We start from the raw sequence: 15,039 nt of genomic DNA on the forward strand, positions 1-15,039 counted from the left end.
GCAGAACACCCATACATATCATATCTCCACTGACCTGCCCAATTGGAGGGGTGTGAGTACTGCTTGCTACTTTGGACAGTCTTCATGGCATCTGCCAGAGCAGCACTAGCCTTGGTCCCATTAAGAAGGGCAGTGTAGAAAGCATGGACAAATACTTTAGAGGCTGCAACAGGAACAGGCCACAGAGAGACAAGCACACACTGAGCTCCAGCTGCGAGGAAGGCTCTGGTCAGTCCAACCACACCATCTGCGGTCACTTTACAGCTGGACTCCTGATAAGACCTGGCAGAATCACAAACAGGGGACCAGTGTTAGTAAGTAGCAATGTTATATCAGGACAATAAACATGTGTATATGCCTATTAATGAAGAGTTAAAATGTTTAAATAGCCATATACAAAACAGTGTATATCAAACACCTACCCTAGCACCACAAGCTTGACAGGCAGTCTTAGGTTTAAGATGTCAGCTGCAGTGAGCAGGAACTCTTGAAGAGGTGGACTGTCACAAATACTCTCCACGTCACTGCTGTCATCTTGCAGAGTCTCTGGGATGGTGTATCCACTTCCGACTGAGCCTTTTCTACCTCTACTACTGCTGCCTCTCCTGCCACCTGCTCCTCTTCCGATCGTCCCGACATTCCCACTCGCGCCAGACGAAACACTTTCTGGATTTGGGGTTAGCACCAATGCTGCCAATTTCCAGGAAATATGAGTAGCAAAGTGAGCACACTCGGCCTGGGTGAGGGCACTCATGACCCTCTCTTTGGTGGCGGAGGAACCAGCCAGCGGATGGCAACCGAGCAGCTCTGCTACCATCAGAGCTTCTTCTTCCGCTGAAGGCATGGGACCCCACAACCAGCGATCCATCACAGGAGAAGGGAGCCTCGGGTTTCCCACTACTGCAGCCATAGATACACCCCCACAAGGAGCTGATCCAAGACGCCGACAGTGAGACTAGACACACAAGACAGGACGATGTTAGACAATGAGAGATGTAAAACTACATATATTTATTTTGTTAAACAATAAATTTAGTTTTTAACCTTTAAACTTGCTCCAAGGCCATGGATAGAGGGAACAGCTATAAGGCTAAAGCGCTCATATAGGTATTCATTAGAAGAACTTCCTTTGAGCAGAGCGAAGGGAATGAGGTAAAGCTCTCCCTCAAGCACCATCACCAGCTGCCGATGCCTGCCAACGGGCCCACTTGAGTGCATCAAACCCTGACCGACCAAAATAGACCAGATTAGACACACATCATGTATGCATCCATTTGATGGAATTGTATTTCTTCTGATTGAATTTGTTTCCTCCCATAGAGTTGGGTGAATATAAGCAACCAATGACCCATGCACACAGTACTCACCCCCTCCATAGGCGCGATGAGTAAATCATAAAGAGCCCTGAGAGGCGGCTTGCTCAGATTGCTGGAGCGACGTGGCAGGGTCGAGCTGCCATCTTTGGTGGGAGACATGGTGTTACTGAACAGGCTGGTCATACTTTGACAACTTCTGTTTAAAAAAAAGATACAAAAAAAAAACAAAACTTGATCAACCTCTGGGGTATTGCAGATTAATTGATCTATAAATATAAGAAAGCTTTTAATTTAAATGACAAAAAAATAAACATTTAACAAATAACCTATTTGTTTTACATTGCAGGCATTATGTGCATGATATGAATATAAAAGTACCCACATTTTTTTTACCTGAAGCATTAATTTAAGTGAAAATAGGTTGTTTTGTCAAAATTTGCACTACAAATACACTACAGGTAAAGCGTACACAAGCTATACATAATCTATTCCACCAGATGGCAGTATTGCATTTTGTAAACTACAGCAATAGTCTCAGCCACATCACTACAACATTCAGAGGGTTTATTAAAAATACAGCAAAGCAAAGGTGACATTCTAATTGTATTCCTTAAAAGAGCGACATCTTCCTGCAAATCACAAGCCCCTGAAAAATAACAAATGCTTAAATGGCCTCGAGGGTAGAGCCTATGGTGCTGTGGGGACAGAGTTCAAGTTTCTGGCTATAATCCTCACAAGGCTCCATCTGTTCCAGCAGCCAGAGTGTCTTCCGGGCTCAAGCCAACAGACATCTATCCTGCCCCCCTGCAAGCCCCAGGCCACTGGCTCCCCTCCAGTCCCCCAACACTCCCAGTCTCTCCCTGGCCTGATATGGGTCGCTTTGGGAAAACAACCATCAATTGTTAGGCTGACAGGAAGATGGAGAAAGGAGCTGCATCAAGTGCAAAGGAAACAATTCAAAGAAAGGACGAGAGACACCAGGGCAGAAGGTGAAGATTGAATTTAGTGGCTGTCTGTAGTCATTTGTTTGATGTAAATGTTACAATATTGAAGAGCCTCTTCTATGCTAATCTCCAACCTGTGTTTTACCAACTGGAGATAATGATGCCTAATTAACTACAAAATGTGAGTCAGCATAGCATTCTGTGCAAATCCTTACTAACAAATACATCTCCCTCAATCTGATTATGATGTCAATATAACAAATAGTATTCAATTACCACAGGATTAGAAGATGAGGTAACTTCTATTATCACCTGGTAATCCTTTTAAGACAGTTTGTAGGTAATATCATTGCAATTAGAGTATTTGCATGCAATAAACTCTCAATTACAGACCAAGAAATTAGTCACTATGGTCTCAAATTCTGAACTGTGTGGTGATAATAAATAAATAAATAAATAAATAAATAAATAAATAAATAAATAAATAAATAAATAAATAAATAAATAAATAAATAAATAAATAAATAAATAAATAAATAAATACAAATCTTGTGAGCACAGTTTATGCTCCAGGTTGTGTTTAGATGTGCACTATGGACTGAAGCTTGATTTTTTTCAACAGTAGATTCTAGCTTTAGACTGACAACAAGCCACATACTGAGACTGATGATAACCCCAAAGGAAGACTCAATGCCACTTAGTTCTGCGGCAAAATCACTACATTATTATTAATCGCACAAATATAAATATGTGTATATCTGAATATAATCTTGAACAGTTGTAAAAGACAGAATGCCTTTACAAGATGTAGGAGAAAGCCTAAAATAAGCTCTAATGGGAGGCATGTTGAGTATTAATATTAAACCTTGAAATATTTTTAAATCTTCTATATCGCCTTCACATATAGCTAATCCATACCCTACTAACCACTCACCATGAGAAAAATTTTAAAGTTTTAAATCCCAAAAGAATGAGTGGATTATTACCGGCAGCCCATTAAAGAGGCTTAATGAGCACCGAGACACAATTAAATCTGGAATTACCCTCTCATCAAAGAACAGCTCAACTGTGGACGAGGACAAGGAAATCTGACCCAGGCACACGCGGAATGAATGAATGCACATAAGCAATCAGGACAATATTAATCATAGCCTTCATTAATGACATTTAATATTATTTTGGAATAACAGAATGATGCATTACATCTTGCCATAAACACACACAGTGAATTTGCACAACTATCACAGCACACAGACAAAAGCCCCATTGGAGAAGGCATTTGATAAGGGCTTTAGCAGCTTGGCTCTGTTTAATAAGGGGGATTCACATGCAGCCTTGGCACTGGCTAAACAAAGGGAAAATCTCCTCGCACAGATGAACCACAATACTATGAATGCCTTATTTATGTATATGCATGTATTGCTTTTAAAGTCTCTTGCATGTTTGTTGTGGTGGCCTAGGACAAAATAAGCCTATATTTACCTGTTGAACAAGTTGTTTCTGGACACCATGCGCAGAAAGCCAGTTGGATCGGTCACTGAATTAAGTTTGTTGTTTAGCTCCTCAAACTGTTGGTCCAATAAATCTCCAGCTTCACTTTCGGTCTCGCTACTTGAACACCCTCTAAGGGGAAAAAAAAAAACAGGGAGTGAGAGACAAGAAATACTGGCAAGAAAAAAAAGAAGAGGAAACAGACAATAGACAGACTTACAATGTTTCACAGTGGATAAAATATAGCTTTGCTCATAATGCAAAAAGGCGCACTGTTCAACCCACACTCGCTTGGCCTATTTTCCCCAAATTGGTAAGATTACTTTAAAAGTCTATTCAAGGCAGTGATGATATAAGAAGAAAGTCAGCCACCCCCACCAAATAACACAAAAACACACGCTCCAAAGCACAACATTTTGTATTTAAACATGAAATACTGGTACGATACTGGGATTATTACACAATAGATCACAAAATATACAATTGTGTAATGGCGAAAAAACAAACAAGAAGTAATCTGGAGAAAGACATAACACCAATGCTATTTGAATATATTGACTTGATTTTTCAAACTTCAAACTCATTTACTCACAAAACCCTCAAGGCTCACATAGGTAAAACAATCTGCTATAAAATCCTTGTGAAATTACTGGAACATTTGGTCTAAGTAATTTCAAACAGTTGCCATATCCAGATAAAAAATATCATCTTGAAAAACAAAACAAAGACAATTTAATACTAGTTTCTATATTCTTCGCGGCTTAAACTCACTAGATGCTATGTCTTTGTCACAGTTCTTCCTGTGAACGTGCAGACTGCTTGCTTAATGCTAGTCCTTTTTTTCTAAAATCCCCACCCAGTGTAAAATATACATTAAAAAGAATATGCTGTGTCTTCTGCTATTTAATTCAGTTGTATCTCCATTCATTTTCCATCTGCAGCCTCCCTGCCTCTCCCCTCACTGCAGAATGAATAGACTGGTAAGTGGTGCCATATTGTGCCCATCCAGGCGCAGTGGCTTGTGAGCAGCTTCCCATTGGAGTAGTAAATGAGCTGGTAATGGGGCAGGAGGTCCAAGCTGCTCGGGTGGCAGGGACTGGCACTGGGCAAGCCAGCTGGGCACCCTGAATCAAACACCAACTAGAGAAAGGAGACCTACAGTAAACATGTAGCCAGAGGGTGCACTTGTATTGATGCGTCTCAGTGTTTCTAAAATTATGTATTTTTTGTTGTGCCTCACTGCACCAGTCTGGACCTCTTCAATGGAAAAACACATTTAATATAAAGAGAAACATTGATTTTTGCTCCTATATTTCAATTTTCTTCACCATATCATTTTTTGTAAGGCATTTTCATTCGTTTTTCTTTTACTTGTCATGTTTGCTGTTCAACAATTTGGCCATTCAAAGAGCCATTATTCCGTATCATTTCTTCTCACCGGGAGCAGAGCTGAATACTTGGTCAGGTAGCGGAGGTCTGTCATCATAAGATGCAATGGGGCAGAATAACACTCTCTTATGCACACACTTAGAATGATAAAATAACAATTTTTGCTCCTCACTTACTGCACACACATAACGTATCAAGGTTCGCATCACCAACTCCTGTGTTAACACTTAATTTTATATTTAGTAGTGGTGAATTATCTGCACTCATCAAGACAATCAATCTAAAGGAGGTGGTGTTAAAGATCAGCTGTCTGTGGGCCTCCTATTCTCCTGCTCAAAGCCTAAATGTTTTCAATATTTGTCTCTGTCAGCTACGGAAATGACCGTGATAAAAAATTGGCAGTTGCTGGTATTCATCATGCACCTTCAGTAGCCAAAAACGCTCTAAATGATCTATTCATGATGCTTTCTAAACTGGAAAATTACAAGGTCCTAATAACATCCTAATAACTATGAACTGCCAGGGGAAAAAGTCTGAAACTTTGAAAGACCTATGCAATGGCCTGAATCTCACACAACTCATTTCTATTCCGACGAGACCTGATCATAGAAATTTAAATAAAGGCAAACTCATTGATATAATCTCAACAAACCCCATAATTACAAGGCAAATACTGTTTTCCCACTGGATTTTTGTGACCAATTGGGTGTGTTCCAATATAAAAGACAAAAAAGACACATCCATATGTAAACATGAGAAGATCATATAAATTATATTTCAATGAGCAGGACTTCATCTCTGACTTGTATTACAGTCATATCTGTTCAATGTCAGCATCCTTTTCTGAAGAATCCCTCTCAGAACCTAGTATTCATATATTACCAACCGATATTTTATTGGATTCAGTTATTGTAAATTCTAAAGAGGAAATATGTGATGCTTTTAATAGTCATTTTATCTCCACATGTGATGTTTTGGATAATAATTTTGGTCCTTTTGATCTTGATTATGTTGAATCTGAGCCACTGGCAGATGGCAGATTTTTTCTTTAAGACCTTTCACATACTCTGCTCCATAGACCCAAAGAAGTCCCTGGACCTGATGACCTTGATCCAAAACTTCCATAACCAGCTGCCCCATATTTAATTCATCCTGTATTCCATATTTTTAAATATCAATTCAAATGGCAGTTATACCAGAATTATGGAAAACTGCACATGTTTTACCTTTACATAAAGGTGGGACAATGAAAAGTGTAAATAATTTCCAGGCCAATATCTGAATTACTTTGTCTTTCAAAAGTTTTAGAAAAGTTAGTTGCAAATCAAGTTACAATTTATTTAAATAAATGCTCCATTTTGAAGTCTTATCAGTCGAGTTCAGAAAAGCGCAGAGTACTGTCACTGCAATCACCAAAGTTTTAAATGACATTTTCACAGCTCTTGATGATAAACAAGATTGTGTAGAACTGTTTATAGATTTAACTAAAGCTTTTGATTCAGTAGATCATAAAATTAAGTGTCTGAAGCACATTGGATTTGAAAATTATTTTTTTAAACAGAACCCAATAATAGTAACCCATGGGTTTAAATCAAATGTTTTAACCAAATGAGTGCCCCAAGGCTCAATTTTGGGCCTGATAGTTTTTATTATATTTATTCATTCAATTGATTGCAGATTAAGAGAAAGCCTCACACATGTATAAGCAGATGATACTGTTTTGTATACAAGCACTCCCTCGGCTGATCAAATCCAAAATTACCACTGAATGCAAATAAAACTAAATATATGTTTTTTTTTCTTTAAAAAAACAAAACAAAAAAAAACAAACATGTGAGTGATGTAAGTGATGTGCAAGCTACACATTTTTATACACTAAATGATATATTATATTGTAAGTCACCTCCTATAAATATCTTGGGTTTTGGACTGATGAAAACATTTCCTTTAAAATACAGATCTGGAATTTATGTATCAGTTTAAAATGAAAATTATCATTTTATTATAGAAACAAATCTTGTATTCTATTGAAATACAGAAAAGAAATTGTTAATGCAACCTTTCTTTCTGTATGGGACTATGGAGATAAAATATACATGCAGACTTCAGGCTCTACTATGAAATCTTTAGATACACTGTTTCACTCTGCCCTTTGTTTCATAACAGGTGAAGTTAAAACCCATCACTGTAAACTCTATGAAAAGGTAGGTTGGCCATGGCTATTTGTCAGAAGAGAATAACACTGTATGAGATTTATTTATAAGGGACTACTTGGTCTGCTTGAATATCTCACTTGTTTGTTGAACTTTGTCATGGGAACTTTTAATACAAGATTTCATGATTGTCTACATTGAAAAACTGGTTGCACTAGAACTGAAATGAGAAAAATGATTTTGGTTATCTTACTTCCCAAAAACGGAATACGTTTCAAGGACATGCAAAACTGGAAACATTGGTGCCATGAATGCACTTTAATAATCTGGTGATAAATATTTAAAATCACATCTGCACCTGATTTTAATGTTTAAATGGATCTATGTAGTTTTTTTTTTTTTTTTTTTTTTTTTTGTAAGAGTCATGTAAAGTGTGGTACTCTCATTGGGCTCTCTCTGTATAAATAAAGATAGATTAAATGAACGAAAATGATGACAATTGACATTTAAAATTACTCTTATTTTAATAGAACTGTCCTATTATATTTGAAGCACTGCTGTAGATTTTATACCATGCAACTTATCTTTATCCACCTTACCTGCTATAATAGGATTCAACTCCAAGAGCCTCGCGAGCACTGGCAATGTGCTGCTCCAGTGAAGACCCGCTGACCATGCCACTGCTACCTCCGTCCTGGAAGTCGGACCCTCCTTCTGATATGCCCTCCCCCAGGTACACCTCATGAAACTTCAGGATGCCTGCGGAGAGTAAGGGTTTCCATCAAATAACCATCAGATTTATAAAGTGAACGCTAAAGACAATAAAATGGCTCCTTTTCTAATGCATTCTCTGAGCTGACTCACAACAGGGGGGATTATTGGATCATTTCAAGAGAAGGCTATGAGTGTGAAACCATGTGTGGTAGTGCATCTGTGGAGTAAAATGAATAAAACAAATAACGTTCAATAAAAGATAAAACTAGACTGCCTGTGCCATCTGCTGCCCGCCATGAGAGCTCAGTTGTGTGAGAGAACATCAGAAAGGGGAGGGCAAGAATGCACCAAGAGATGGAGGACAAGCTGTGTTTGTAGATTCATGCTGAGTATATAGTATGTTTGCGTGCTAAGTATATTTTATATTTAATTCAAAAGCGGTGTAAGCACCCCAACAGTTCTCGCATGTGAACACTAGTGACATGGCAAAGAGTAAGTTGGTTTGAATGTCTACTTTTTCAATCTCTACATGCTGCCGTTAGACCAGTTAATATGCAGCAATAATGTGTCCTACCACAACTCTGCAGATGACACTCAGATTTATGTCTCACTGGCAGCAGGTGAATATGGACCAGTGGATTCACTCTCCAACAGATCAGTGTGTGGATGCAAAACAACTTTCTCCAGCTAAACTCAGACAACACTGAAGTTATAGTCTTTGGGCCACAGAAACATAGAGAAAGTGTTAGCAGTCATCTCCAGTCTCTCTCTCTAAAACCTTCAAATCAGGCTAGAAATCAAATCTAATAATGGGCTCTTACTTGAACTTTAACAGCCACATCAAATCAATAACATCTGCAGCTTTTTAGCATCTGCAAAAATTTAACGTATATTGTCTAAACCATCTGTATTTGTCTCCAGTAGGTTAGACTCCTGTAACAGCCTGCTCACTGGCCTCTCCAAATGAGCGTTAAGACAACTGCAGTACATCCAGAACGCCGCTGCTCGGATCCTGACTAGAACCAGGAAGTACAAGCACATAAGTCCTGTGCTCAGGTCTCTGCACTGGCTTACATCTCCGACATGTTAGTGCCATGTGAACCACCTCACACTCTGAGGACTGAGGCCTCCTGTTGGTGCCCAGCGTCAGGACTAAACATGGGGAATCAGTGTTTCAGTTTTATGCAGCTAAAACCAAAAACAGTCTTTCTGAAGATGTGAGACAGGACTCTAGCTGTGCATATGACTGAAAGGTTTCTGCACTCTTCTCTTTCAATGTTAATTTTATGATGATTATTTATGTTTTGATTTGTTTGTATTGTGATTTTTATGTCTTTCTTATTCTGTAAAACACTTTGAATTACTTTGTGTACAAATAATGCTATACAAATAAACTTGCCTTGCCTTTTTCCTTGCTTGGTTTGAAAATCACGGGTATGTTTCATTCAGTTTAGCTCATTTTAATACAATGATTCCAAAATTGTGAAAATTAGGGCTTTTTACAGTCATTGCATTTACTGGATCACGATTCTTTTTTAAAATGCTGTCTTATTTATAAATGTAAAACTGCTTTCAATACTCATTTCCTGAACATAAACAATACAAACATTTATTGTCATAAAAAACAACATTTCTTCCTTTTCTTGCTCCAAATCACACAGAGACAGAAAAATATCTCAATTAAAACACCCCAGCACATCACTGACACTTGGAAATGTCTAAATCTTGAATTATTTGAAAAGAGACTGAAACTTTATGGTGACAATGTGTTGAAGAATAGTGTTTCCCTGTTGGTACATGTGAAAATGTTGTTTGACAATATCAGTCTTGATTAGAAGGCTTCACTGGGACATGCCTTGTGGGGTGAGAGGTCACCCAGGGGACAACAGGTGGAGATGCTGCTTTCTGTGATGCAAACACTCTCCAGTCTAAATGACAGTAATCCATTTAACTAATAATTGTTACATGCATTTTCAAAACATTTAGTATTATTTTAAAGCAGAGGCCGTTCACTGAGTAAATTAATTAAATAAACACATCTAGAGAATCTCAGGATTGCACCAACCTGCTCCTGGAGCTAGCAGCCAGCTGTACAGATAGCCAGCGGCCATGGAAAAGTAGAGCACCAGGGCCCTCTGGCTGTTCACAGTGTCCAGGATGTGTTCCACTGTTACTGGGGTGTAGGGGTCAGAGTCCTGTTGACCTGTCTGCCTTTCCACCAAGAGATCAGCAAAGGCACGTGTTCGACCCCGCTCTGCCACGGCCAACGCCTCATCATGATGGCCTGAAGAGCACAGGTCTATTGTTAACACTTAAATCTCATTATGTGCAAACCAGAGGAGTCTTTTTTAACATCGCAAATTAATAATGGGCATTTTATGTTACAGATCAGTCTCATTAAAATATAACAAAGGACAGAGTAATAGTAACAACCATCAACAATAACTAGCATATTCTTCATACTCATTAAATATTCAGTGAGCCCTTGAGGCCCATAAAAGAAGACATTGATTTCTGAGATGAGGCCATCTCTGTCAGGTGTGTAACGTGTCCCATGGCTTTACTCAAGAACAAATTATTATTGCGAGTGCATACCTAGGCTCACAAGGACCCTCTGGAGTGCCTGGTAACAGGAGGTCTGCAGATCGAACAGAGACAGCTTGTAGTCTGTGCTATGCTGAGCTTCATGGCGAATCGTCTCAAAGAGTGCTGATGCCCGGTAAAGCTAAAGGAAAAAAGCGTTTAGATATATGTTATTAAATGAAGACCTGTTTGTGCTCTTAGGCTTCAGTGTTGACACAAAACAGGATCACAAAAAATTGTCAAAATATATGTTCCTTTAAAAAAAACAACTGTTTTCACTGTGACAGATTGAGAGGAGACATTTTTCCACTAGGTGGTGGTAGTAACTACCTGATGAAAAAGAGAAGTCAGAATGGCCACTTTTAATCAGGCCTTGGTCTACCATGGAGACACTGTAGTGATGAATCTCCTTCCTTTATAAGGAATTCTCACTTCTGCTTTTGTTTGCTTTGACATGGGAATGGGTAGTGAGAAGCTGAGGCATTACCAAAGCACCCAGAACAGACAGGGTCTGTAGAAATAGGTGCTATTTAAACTCAAAGGTCCTGACTCTACCAGTAGTGTTCTGCTCAGAGACAGAGTGGATTGAGAGGAAAGGAGTTGCAGGTGGAGCTGCAGTGTTGCTGTCTAGAGTAGCAGAGCAGGTCAGAAGTGCTGATTCATGAGCTCTTATTGATCCTTTCTCCCTGTGCTTAGAGAAGCCCTGTTGACTGACTGGGTCAGAGTCGCTCTCCAGGAGGCCAGAGCCAGCAGCTTCACCTTCTTCGCACAGAAAATATTTGCATAAACAAAATGAGCTCTATGGATTTGTATGTGAAGTACAGAGAGGACTAATGCATACATGAACCATGTCTAGTGTGTACCAAGGTCATAGAGAAAAGTGTGTCAGAGCGAGGGAACGGGGAGCTCAGCGGAGGATGTGGGAGCGGGCTGCATTAGTGCTGTAGAGAGAGAGCTCCTGGTCCCAGCCTGATTCTGCTGATAGGGCGCAGAGCTGATTGCAGCAGAGCTAGTTTAATCTGTAAGGCTTGCAGACATCCCTATAAGAGTGAAACTAATTTCTCCCAATGCCTTTCCTCTGGCCTGACCCTTTAGCAAAGATGAAAGGGAAACCATCATGAATGTGCTGTATGCGCAGTGACTTGCTTGGCTGCTGTACAGGTAGAATCTGTCATAGTTTGCAGCTGCTATGCATGCAGTATGGAAGCTCATGTTTTACCAGCTCTGACACTAACAAGCTTTTATCTGACACGTTAAGTGAATGTCAGTGTCACAGTTGACGTGAGTGGAACTAGATATACACATAAGTCTAATGATTTTTGTAAAATATCCCTCCTCCATAAGCTTATCCTCTCTGACAGATGATATCAAAGGTAAGCTGCTTTATCTAGACTGCTGATATTTAAGTAACCATTTATTGATTTGTGCTCTGTGGATGTAAGTGCTTTTTAAATAGCTGATTAGAATCACAGCACGTCAATCTGTGGAGTACTCAGAGATTGTAACGCAATTTGGTTTACAAGTATGTGAAACAGGAAACATGGGGTCAAGCACTCTCATTTCAGACCTATAGATGCTGTATGAATGCCAATTTGGCCCAACACAAATTAGATTTGAAGCAAGGCAATGCCTTAAGTTCGTCTATAGCAGCAGAGCGTCTTATGAATAAACATTATAGGTCTATACACTGCGGACAAGTGTGCCCTTTGGCAGCAGTGGTTTAACCTAAAGGCTACAAGCAACATGCACAGAATCTAAAAATAAAACATGTTAATGAAAGGAATAAGTCTAGATCAATCTATAATATCAACTATAACAGAAAAAAGTGATTTTGTTGCAAAGACGTGCAAAAAATCATAAAATCAATTATTTAAATTGTAAAAAAAACAACAACACAGTAACATCCCTGCAGACACATGTGCAGGTCTGTGGTTGGTGTTGTTTCTGGCGTCATACTCAGAAATAATACAAATTATGTGATGTTTATTATTGTTATTACAAGTGGCACATGTGCAGCCCCACTAGATAGATCACTACAGACCACTACAGACCACTACAGACTAAGAGCACTCCACAACGGTGCTGAAGATGCTCTGAGTCAGACATCTAGCATTAACAATTTATCCCCAATCAAACTCATTTAATAGGTACTAGGATTATGCTAATCTGTTACATTTGTCACTGGTCATAATGTTAGGCTTATGCCGTGCTATTACACATATGCTGCTGAAGACTAGAACTAGCTTCCCTTTTACAAAGCAAACGAGTAAAGACAAACTGATTTATTAATGTGAATGAATGGAGGAGAGTATGATGCTGCAGACCTGATGTTGGGCCTCCTCCAGGTTCCCACTGGCCCACAGTGAGAGCCCGAGACGATGGCGAATCTTGGCCTCATCTTCACGTCGGGCCAGCTGTTCTGCGAGCCGGAGGCCTGTCAAAGGAGCAGGAATAGGCAGATGAGAGAGAGTCAAAACTACTCCATGCAGGCAGACTGGTAGTATCATTCAGAGTAACAGATGTAAGCGTAGCATGGCACTCATGTTCACACAGTGAACAGGTTAGGAGAGTTGGCCTTGCAGTAGAATTCCACACAGACCAGGTCCAAAGCATACACGTGTGCCATGGAGTGAGGCTGTTTGAGCACTAATCAGATTGCATAGCAATCAATGCTGAGGATTGACTGGCTGTGCAAACAAACACACTCCTACTGCTTACATAAAAGAACTCTCTCAATATAATTAAGAAGCATACAAATATTTGCAAACACAATCATTAAGCAATTAGAGCTTAGACCATATTCCCAAAGCAAAGCCTCATCTAAATGCTGTAGTAGAGAAGCTAACCTGGATGTTCTGTCAGACACCACCAGTGCCTCTACCTGTTCTCTTATTTAGATTTAGTGTGGAGAGCTCTGTGGTCTGCCTGCTGCTGCTGACTGCTTTGCTCTGAGCGATAACTGAGATGAAAATGCCACTTCAGAAAATGATGCAGAAAAGGAAACAACAGCTGCTGGGTCACATATCACCTACAAGGTGCAAACTGCAAGTGGCCTGCAGATTCTTACTAAGTCACGCTGTGCTCATTCACTGGTCTATTCTCTTCACTGCTTGCATGAGGAAAGAGTCAGAGCACGGTTTAGGTCAAGGGAGGCAGAAATGGGCCTTGTCACCCTGATCCTGTTTTTCCCAATGTTCCTGGAAAAAATTCTTTGGCTGGGACAGATAAGCCAAGAACAGAGAACGTGACCCCAGGCAGCCCGCAACACACTAGCCATCCTGAGACTTCATGGTTCCTCCACAGCCACTGTGTAGCCATGCATCTTTGAAGCTCGCCTCTGTCTCCCCTTGTGCCTTATCTGAGCACACACCCTCCCACAGCCTGTGCGTGCTCCCTCTCTCCACAGGACTCCTCTCCTCTCTCCAACCTTTCCCACTCCTCTCTCCCGCCGCCTCCCTCTGCTCTACCTGTTTCATCTTAACTGTGGTGGCAGCACTTGCGAAGGCTCAGCACTGCTTAGGGCTCATTAGGCACTGCAGCAAGAGTGAGGAAACAGATCTAAATTATCCTTTTCATTCTTTGACAGTCTCACCCTCCGCATGTCTCAGCATCAGCTCACTCTTTCATCTACACATACCTCTCCCTCCAAGCCATGCTCTGATAGTTCCTCATGATCAAGCTGGGTGTCAACTAACTCTGTGTTTTCTCTATTCTCCTGATGACAGTGAAATAATACACTTGAATTATGACCTGTGCCAATCCCAGTCTACCACTACCGCCCACCTGCCATTTTCTTCTTTCATCTATCCCTCTATTCCTGACTCTCTCATTCCTTCTGTTCTGGTCCCTGTATCATTCATTGTCCGTCACTGTCACTTGGTCCGCCTTTGGTGCCCCCCGCAGGCACGTAGCAGCAGCTGACATGAGGATGTGGCCGTGGCTGGCTGCACCCTGAAGAGCGACTAGAGAACACTTTAAAGGCGCCTGACAGCTGGGCGAGAGCGAGAGCTGCAGCCCCTCAGGCCCACGCACCCTGTGCTTCAGACACTAGTATTACATACACACAGCTACACACAGCTACACACATACACACAGCTACACACCAAAACTTCACATGTATTTGCACTACTGACACAGAACAACACAATTTTTTGATCATGACCATGAGTAGAATAACTTATACTGCCCAATCTTTCCCAGTCCTTTACAGTAGGTGCAAGTATGGGGAAAGTAATATGTGCTATATTTAATTCATTTGTTTGAATAAAAAACACAAAAGCTATTACATTATAATATGCAACATGGCTTACTGGTTAATTTGATAACAGACCCATACAGATGCAGTTTTCCATGCCACACAGACAGGAAAGGTATGGTTCTTTTTATTCTTAGAGGTGTTTTCAAGTGCATGAATGAACAGTATTGTGACTGCAGTGCATAGCATCACAA

General features: G+C 40.2%; 1 protein-coding gene across 2 annotated transcripts in view; it reads right to left on the reverse strand.

Moving 5' to 3' along the window:
• LOC117375857 (tetratricopeptide repeat protein 28-like) overlaps positions 1-15,039 on the reverse strand; it is a 127,432-nt gene that overhangs the window by 4,388 nt on the left and 108,005 nt on the right. For both annotated transcript variants that reach the window (XM_055224048.1, XM_033972211.2), the window contains 9 exons: positions 12,915-13,024; positions 10,603-10,732; positions 10,073-10,291; positions 7,893-8,052; positions 3,743-3,883; positions 1,368-1,512; positions 1,045-1,224; positions 423-955; positions 35-282 (listed from right to left, as the gene is read on the reverse strand). In XM_055224048.1, coding sequence (XP_055080023.1) covers positions 35-282; positions 423-955; positions 1,045-1,224; positions 1,368-1,512; positions 3,743-3,883; positions 7,893-8,052; positions 10,073-10,291; positions 10,603-10,732; positions 12,915-13,024 — 1,866 coding nt within the window. The remainder of the gene's footprint in view (positions 1-34; positions 283-422; positions 956-1,044; positions 1,225-1,367; positions 1,513-3,742; positions 3,884-7,892; positions 8,053-10,072; positions 10,292-10,602; positions 10,733-12,914; positions 13,025-15,039) is intronic.

This window comes from Periophthalmus magnuspinnatus, chromosome 9, assembly GCF_009829125.3.
Source record: "Periophthalmus magnuspinnatus isolate fPerMag1 chromosome 9, fPerMag1.2.pri, whole genome shotgun sequence".
In the NCBI taxonomy this organism is placed as follows: domain Eukaryota; kingdom Metazoa; phylum Chordata; class Actinopteri; order Gobiiformes; family Gobiidae; genus Periophthalmus; species Periophthalmus magnuspinnatus.